Source organism: Pristis pectinata, chromosome 6 (assembly GCF_009764475.1).
Source record: "Pristis pectinata isolate sPriPec2 chromosome 6, sPriPec2.1.pri, whole genome shotgun sequence".
Taxonomy (NCBI): Eukaryota; Metazoa; Chordata; class Chondrichthyes; order Rhinopristiformes; family Pristidae; genus Pristis; species Pristis pectinata.
This window is the reverse complement of record NC_067410.1, coordinates 1,655,192-1,663,779: the sequence shown is the minus strand read 5'-3', so window position 1 is coordinate 1,663,779 and position 8,588 is coordinate 1,655,192. Positions and strand designations below refer to the sequence as shown.

Here is an 8,588-nt window from a genome sequence, read left to right as displayed (position 1 = left end):
CCCCTCTCCACGAGCACACCCTGACCTGCTGACAACCCATCCCTCAGTGCCACCCCCGGTCTCACCCTATCACAGGTACTTCCTCTGTTCCATCTCTCACCTTCTCTGCAACCTAAAACCAACGTTCTGTCTGCCCCATTTCTGATGAAGGGGTCCTCAGCTGGAAACATTTCTTCCTCCACAGATGCTGCCTGACCCGCTGAGTGTTTTCAGCACTTTCTCTTTTTGCTTCAGTTTACCAGCATCTGCAGTTTATTTGATTTCCATGACCAACATGCCAGTGGTGCCTTTACCTGGCAGTGGAGGTTGCCCACACTGGGATCACCTTCCTCTTTGCTTCACTGATGAATTTAAATGGACGCTACCTCTTTACAATCTCAGACCCCCTCCCTCCCTCCACCATCGGTGCACAGGGGCTGCAGTCTACACAACACACCGCGGTTACTCACCCAGGCTTCCCCGACAACACCCCTCAAACCCACCACCTCTCCCACCCAGAAGGACGAGGGCGGCGGGTGCAGGAGACACCACCACCTGCAGCTTCGCCTCCCAGTCACAACCCCATCCCGATATATTTCCATTGCTGTTCCTTCACCGTCATTGGGTCTGAATCCTGGAACTCCTCCCCACCAGCACTGTGGGACCACCTCCCCCAGAAGGACTTCAGCGATTCCAGAAGGTGGCTCACCCCCCACTGTCTCCAGGGGAGGTAGGGGGCAGTAAATGCTGGGCTTGTCAGTGACGCCCATATCAACGTATGATAGCTGCCCTTCTCTCTCTTTTCCTCACTTTCTTCTCTCTTTCTCTTTTTTTTGATTATCTCCATCTTTTCCTTGTACTTCTCATTCCTTCTCCCTTTTCCTGACATTATAACATGGGATGTGTTTTGGGAATCTGACGTTCCCTGCATTAATTCTTTGGAAAGCATTGGGTTCATGTCCACACAAGAGTTCAGGGTTGTAGCTGACATTCCCACAGTGCAACCTCCAATCCTTCCCGTGGTTCCAGCTCCCCACAATGCTGCAGTTTTCTGTCCGTGGGTTTTGTGTCGGTGGGATCTCCTGCTCCTTGTTCTGACCTGATGCATTCTCTTTACCACTCTGCTGTGTTTCAGATCATCCCCAATTACTCCTCGAGGGAAGAGTATGAGAAAATGTTTGCCATGGGAGTGACCATGTAAGAGATTTCCTGTCGATAAGATAAGATAAAAGATAAAATAAGACAAGATTTCTTCATTAGTCACATGTACGTCGAAACACACAGTGAAGTGCATCTTTTGCATAGAGTGTTCTGGGGGCAGCCCGCAAGTGTCACCACGCTTCCGGCACCAACATAGCACGCCCACAACTTCCTAACCCGTACGTCTTTGGAATGTGGGAGGAAACCGGAGCACCCGGAGGAAACCCACGCAGACACAGGGAGAACATACAAACTCCTTACAGACAGCGGCCAGAATTGAACCCAGGTCGCTGGCGCTGTAATAGTGTTACGCTAACCGCTACACTACCGTGCCTGCCCTAAACTATGAGTACTGCTCATTAAACTAGGAGTGAGTGATGTGTCAGTTGTGGTTCAGTGGGTCACTGTGCCTTTGTGTTTGTGGATCAGCAGTTTGTGGGTTCAAGACCCAGGGGACTCAAATGCAGAATCCCAGACCGATTGGGTCAAGTTGGGATTGGATGCAGTTGCAGTGGGATTGGGTTTTAATTTTACAGTAATGCACTTAAACTCAATTGTTATTTATTAGTTTATTGGTTTATCATTGTCACATGTACCGAAGTCCAGTGAAAAACTGTTTTGCTGCCATCCATACAGATCACTTCACCACATCAGTGCATTGAGGTAGTTCAAGGGAAAACAATAACAATGCAGAATAAAGTGTTACAGTTACAGAGAAAGTGCAGTGCAGGCAGACAATAAGGTGCAAGGGCCATAACGAGGTAGATTGTAGGGTCAAGAGTCCATTTTATCGTACTAGGGAACTGTTCAATAGTCTTATAACAGTGGGATAGAAGCTGTCCTTGAGCTCGGTGGTACGTGCTTTCAGGCTTTTGTATCTTCTGCCCGATGGGAGGGGGGAGAAGAGAGAATGTCTGGGGTGGGAGGGGTCTATGATTATGTTGGCTGCTTTACTGAGGTAGCGAGAGATGTAGACAGAGTCCATGGAGGGGAGGCTGGTTTCCGTGATGTGCTGAGCTGTGTCCACAACTCTCTGCAGTTTCTTGCGGTCCCGGGCAGAGCAGTTGCCATACCAAGCCGTGATACATCCGGATAGGATGCCTTGTTAGATCCTGATGCAGGATTTCAACCTGAAATGTCAATTCCTTTCAATTCTTATTCCAATAGTCAATTCCTTTCCCCCACAGATGCTGCTTGACCCGTTGAGTTCCTCCAGCAGATTGTGTGATGCTGCAGATGCCAGTATCTGCAGTTTCTGGTGTCTCCAAAATTTGGGAGCTGTCTTGTACAGTGACTCTTCCAATCACTCCTATAACCATCAAGCATTCTTGTCTGGAATGAAATGTTGGCATGACTGGGGAGCTTACTGTGTAGACACATCCTCCTGCTCTGTGCCTGAGTCAGACTGTAGTGACCTCAGTGTTTACTGAAACGCTGTCAGCTCCTCAAACTGAAGGTTCAAGATTCTAATTCACTAACCTGGGTTAAAGAGGTGCATTGTGTTGTCCTTTGATACGTGTGGCTGCTTGTTTTGAGGCAATTCTGATCCAATATCCTGCCCCCTTTTAAATTGTAACAGTTCATAGGTAATCTGGTGGTTCAGTTACCAGCTCAGTCTCCAGAGTCTGGAGCACTGATCCGGAGACACTAGGTCAGAATTCAGCATCAGAATCAGGTTTATTATCCCTGATGTATATCATGAAATGTGTTGTTTTGTGGCAGCCGTACAGTGCAAGACATAAAATGACTGTAAGTTACAAAAATAAATAAATAGTGCAAAAGAGGAATAACGAGGTAGTGTTCAAGGGTTCATGGACCATTCAGAAATCTGATGGTGGAGGGGAAGAAGCTGTTCCTGAATCGCTGAGTGTGAGTCTTCAGGCTCCTGTACCTCCTCCCCAATGGTAGTAACGAGAAGAGGGCATGTCCCGGGTGGTGAGGGTCCTCAGTGATGGATGCCGCCTTCTTGAGGCACCGCCTCTTGAAGGTGTCCTCGATGGTGGGGAGGGTTTGTGCCCGTGATGGAGCTGGCTGAGTCTACAACCCTCTGCAAGCCTCTTGCGATCCTGTGCGTTGGAGCCTCCATACCAGGCGGTGATGCAACCAGTCAGAATGCTCTCCGCCGCAACATCTGTAGAAATTTGTAAGAATATTTGATGACATACCAATCTCCTCAAACTCCTAACGAAGTAGAAACCAAGTTCAAATCTCACCACAGCTGCTCAGGGATTTAACTTCAATAATAATCTGGAATTTTAAAAAATTCTAATCACAGCGAGTTTGGTTGTAAAAACTTTCCTGGTTCACTGGTGTCATTTTTGGAAGGAAATCTACCAGTCTGGCACCAGATGCTTCACCAGTCCAGGTGAAGACTCTTGACCCAAAATGTTGACTGTCCATTTCCCTCCACAGATGCTGCCCGACCTACCGAGTTCCTCCAGCGCTTTGTGTGTGTTGTGTTGAGTTTGGGTGTTATGTTTCAGTTGTACTGGATGCTGGTGAGAATGCACTTGGTGTACAGTTTTGGTTACCCTATTATAGGAAAGACGTCATTAAGCCAGAAAAAGCACAAAAAAAAATTTATGAGGATGTTGCCAGGACTTGAGGGCCTGAGTTATAGGGAGAGGCTGGGCAGGCTGGGACTTTATTCCTTGGAGCGAAGGAGGCTGAGGGGTGACTTTATAGAGGTGTATAAAATCATGAGGAACGTAGATAGGGTGGACGGTCACAGTCTTTTCACAGGGGAAGGGAATCAAAAACTAGAAGGCGCAGGTTAAAGGTGAGAGGGGAGAGATTTAAAAGGGACCTGAGGGGCAACTTCCTCATGCAGAGGGTGGTGGGTGTGTGGAACGAGCTGCCGGAGGAAGTGGGTGAGGCAGGTACAGCAACAACATTTAAGAGACATTTGGACAGTAGACGGACAGGTTTAGAGGGATTTGGGCCAAATGCAGGCAAATGGGACTGTCTCAATTAGTCAACTTGGTTGGTATGGACGAGTTGGGCCAAAGGGCCTGTTTCTGTGCTGTATAACTCCATGTCCAGTACATTATTGGCCAACACTTTCACTTTTGGATGGCAACAACCTATGGCACAGGAAGAGGTCAGTTAGTCCATTTGTCCACGTCTATTTACACCAGTGACCCAGTCCTCAGTCTGAGTCCTGTGGGAAGCTCTGGGAGATGAGACAATCAAACTAACTGGAGGTTTTGCTTGGTTTGCCCCAGGTACGGCCAAATGACTGCTGGAAGTTACTGCTACATTGGTCCCCAGGGGATTGTCCATGGCACGATGGTAAAGATGCTTCCCTTCCCTAATCAATAGAACACAGCCGTTACCTCACAGGCTGGAATAGGAAGGGCGGGCGTTGTACCGGGCCTTGGTCACAACCTTCCGCAGTGACCATGACCTTGTCTGTTGCTGCATGCATTCATCAGAACAGTGATGTGTCGGTTCCCAGATGGTTCATCTTTAACCCCTCGCGCTTTGAAGGCTCAGGGTTGGGTTGTTGAGTTGGTTAAAAAAGAGTTAACAGAATTCTAATTCTAACCATTGCGTGAGTGGTCTGGGCTGAGCTCACTTCCCCGGTGAGTGTGAGATGTTGTCTCTGAGGTTATCGCTCTCGCCCTCCAACGTTTCAGATGTCCATCCAGTTTTCTCCGGTTCCTGACCTCTCCTCTGCTTCCCAGCTGACCTTCCAATCCTACATGTTTCCCTCACAGGAATGTACTTGATTGTCTGGAAAGGCCTTTGGGAGTGGTTTAGATCTAGAAAAGTACTTCAGATGTTCAGTGATGATCGAACCGTGTTGGTTCCCATTCACAGCCCTCAGCGGTGAAGCAGCCCACACCTGACCTGGACGCCATGCAGACACAGGCTGAGAAGTGGCAAGTGACTTTACACAACTAAAGTGCCAGACAGTGACCATCTCCAGAGTCTAACCACCTACCTTAACATTCAGTGGCATTACCATCACTGAGACCCTCACCACTGGGGGTCACCACTGATCAATGGACCAGCCACATAAATACCGTAGCTACGAGAGCAGGTCCAAGGCTGGTTCAGCTGCAGTGAGTGACCCACCTCCTGACAGCCCAAGTGTGGTGGAACACTGTCCTCTTGTCTGGCACAAGGGCAGCTCCAACCACTCTCGAGAAGCTCGACACCATCCAGGACAAAGCAGCCGTTCGATTGGCACCCCATCTACCTCCCCCAAACGCCCCCTCCCTCCACCACCGGCGCACCATGGCTGACAAAATGCACCGTAGTTACTCACCCAGGCTGCTCCGACAGCACCTCCCAAACCCACCGCCCCTCCCGCCGTGAAGGATAAAGGCAGTGGGGGCAGGGGGACATCACCACCTGCAGCTTCCCCTCCCAGTCACACCCCATCCTGACTTGGAAACACATCACCGTTCCTTCACCGTCACTGGGACATAACCCCGGAGCCCCCTCCCCACCAGCACCAGGTCCCAAGAAGACATCCACAGTTCACTTGCATCATATATTTCTTTACAAATCGGCCCAGGCGCTGTTTGATCTGTCCTGTCATGCAGTAAGATCATGAGGACCTGATCTTGGCCTCAGCTTCACTTCCCTTGTGATCCCCCAGAACAACCAACATCTGTCTGCCTCAACCCTGCAGAGATCCCGTGACTCCAGCTGCACAACTCTCTGATGTTAAGAATCCCAGTGAGTCACAGTCCTCAGAAGGAATTCCTCATATCCACCTTAATGAATGATAGAAAAATAGGGGGCTATGTGGGAGGGAAGGGTTAGATAGATCTTAGTGCAGGATAAAATGTCGGCACAACATTGTGGGCCGAAGGGCCTGTACTGTTCTGTAGCGTTCTATGTTCTATGTTCTAAATGGATGGCCCCTTATCTAAATAATTCCGGACCCTCCCATCAGGAGACCACCCTGCAGTGTCCACTCCACACCCCCGTAGTCTGAGAACAGGTTAGAGGCCGGCCCCTCCTGGTCTCCAGCTGTTCCAGCTGTTCCCCAGAGCACAGAGGGACGAGTTCATTGTGTGGTCAGCGTCCGGGGTCAGGTGGCTGATGTTAACGGCCCGGGACACGTTCCTGTTTCAGCTGACGGTGTTGAACGCCGGCCGTCGGTACCTGGGCTTGGACAACCTCAGCGGGAAGGTCTTGGTGACCTCAGGCCTGGGCGGGATGAGCGGAGCGCAGGCCAAGGCAGCGGTCATCCTCGGCTGTGTCGGCGTGGTCGCCGAGGTGAGTCCGTGCATCGCACCACCGTATCGGTCAGAAACAGGTCAGGGAAAGGGTCTGGCTGGGGAGGTGGAGATGGGGATTGAGGGAGATGGGGATTGAGAGAGATGGGTGATTGGGGGGAGATGGGTGATTGGGGGAGATGGATGATTGGGGGAGACGGGTGATTGGGGGAGACGGGTGATTGGGGGGATGGTTGGTTGGGGGAGACGGGTGATTGGGGAGACGGGTGATTGGGGGAGACGGGTGATTGGGGGAGATGGATGATTGGGGAGATGGGTGATTGGGGGGATGGTTGGTTGGGGGGGATGGTTGGTTGGGGGAGATGGGTGTTTGGGGGAGATGGGTGATTGGGGGAGACGGGTGATTGGGGGAAGATGGGTGATTGGGGAGATGGGTGATTGGGGGGATGGTTGGTTGGGGGAGACGGGTGATTGGGGGAGACGGGTGATTGGGGGAGACGGGTGATTGGAGGAAGATGGGTGATTGGGGAGATGGGTGATTGGGGGAGACGGGTGATTGGGGGAGACGGGTGATTGGGGGAGATGGGTGATTGGGGGAGATGGGTGATTGGGGGAAGATGGGTGATTGGGGAGGGGTGATTAGGGGAGAGATGATTGGGGGGAGACGGGTGATTGGGGGGAGATGGGTGATTGGGGGAGACGGGTGATTGGGGGAGACGGGTGATTGGGGGGATGGTTGGTTGGGGGAGATGGGTGTTTGGGGGGAGACGGGTGATTGGGGGGAGATGGGTGATTGGGGGAGATGGGTGATTGGGGGAGACGGGTGATTGGGGGGATGGTTGGTTGGGGGAGATGGGTGTTTGGGGGAGACGGGTGTTTGGGGGAGACGGGTGATTGGGGAGATGGGTGATTGGAGGGAGATGGGGGTCAGGAGAGATGGGGACAGGGAGAGATGAGAGATGTGAGGAGATGGGGGATTGGGGGAGATGGTTGGGGGGAGATGAGAGATGGAGGATAGGAGCTAAGGGAATGGCAGATTAGGGGAGATGGGAGGGAGGTGGGGGACAGGGTTGGGAGATGGGGGGACCGTCCACAACTCTCCAGTGTAGAGGATTCCAGACACTCACCACTCTCTGTGTGAAGATCCCACTCACCTCAGGTTTAAATGACCAGCCCATAATCTTGTATTTGTGCCCCTCATTCGAGACTCTCCCACAAGTGGAAACATCTCCATATCCACCCTGTCACGCCCCTCACGATCTAACAAGTTCCAACATGATCACCTCATTCTTGTAAACTCTCAACACAGATCTGATTTCTTTAGCCGCTCCTGGTAGGACAATCCTCTCATCCAGTGAATTAACCCACTGCACTGCCTCCAATACCAGTGTGTCCTTGCTTAAATCAGGCACCCAGACCTGTGCACAGTGTCCGGGTGTGGCCTCACCAACACTCTGTACAACTGTGACAACTGCTTGCTATTTCTAAACTGCAGACCTCTCGAAAATAAAGGCCAACTGGCCATTTGCCTTTCTAACCACTGCTGCACCTGCCCGCTGACGTTTTGTGATCCATGCACTAGAACACCTCGATCCCTCTGCACCACCATCGTAAGACCCACACTCAACGATTCAGGAACAGCTTCTTCCCCTCCGCCATCAGATCTCTGAACGGTTCATGAACCCATGAACACTCCCTCGTTATTCCTTTATTTTGCTCTATTTATTTATTTTTGTAACTTAAGCTAATTTTATATCCTGCACTGTGCTGCTGCCACAAAACAACACTTTTCACGTCATATAAGTCAGTGATAATAAACCTGATTCTGATGCTGATTCTGACCTTACTCATCTGCCGTCTCTCTCCATTTGGGTAATAATCTTCCTTCAGATTCCTCTTTCAGAATCAGGTTTATTATCACTGACTTTTTTGACGTGAAATGTGTTGTTTTGCAGCAGCAGAACAGTGCAAGACATAAAATTACTATAAATTACAGAATAAATAAATAGTGCAAAAATAAGGAATAACGAGGTGGTGTTCATGGGTTCATGAAACATTCAGAAATCTGACGGCAGAGGGGAAGAAGTTGTTCTTGAATCATTGAGTGTGGGTCTTCAGGCTCCTGTACCACCTCCCCACCGGTAGTAACGAGAAGAGGCATGTCCCGGGTGGTGAGGGTCCTCAGTGATGGATGCCGCCTTCTTGAGGCACCGC

At 50.7% G+C, this 8,588-nt stretch overlaps 2 protein-coding genes across 16 annotated transcripts in view; one reads left to right on the top strand and one right to left on the bottom strand.

Annotated features, from left to right (window-relative positions):
* Positions 1–8,588, bottom strand: part of cfap100 (cilia and flagella associated protein 100) — a 118,496-nt gene that overhangs the window by 2,503 nt on the left and 107,405 nt on the right. The gene's annotated exons all lie outside the window — the stretch shown is intronic.
* Positions 1–8,588, top strand: part of uroc1 (urocanate hydratase 1) — a 135,332-nt gene that overhangs the window by 97,277 nt on the left and 29,467 nt on the right. Inside the window, exons 6-8 of one of the 15 annotated variants that reach the window (XM_052017447.1) lie at positions 1,115–1,176; positions 4,404–4,470; positions 6,271–6,414. The exons of 12 other annotated variants lie outside the window; for them this stretch is intronic. In XM_052017447.1, the coding sequence (XP_051873407.1) occupies positions 1,115–1,176; positions 4,404–4,470; positions 6,271–6,414 (273 nt within the window). The remainder of the gene's footprint in view (positions 1–1,114; positions 1,177–4,403; positions 4,471–6,270; positions 6,415–8,588) is intronic. 2 more of the 15 variants (XM_052017461.1, XM_052017459.1) reach the window with 2 other exon arrangements.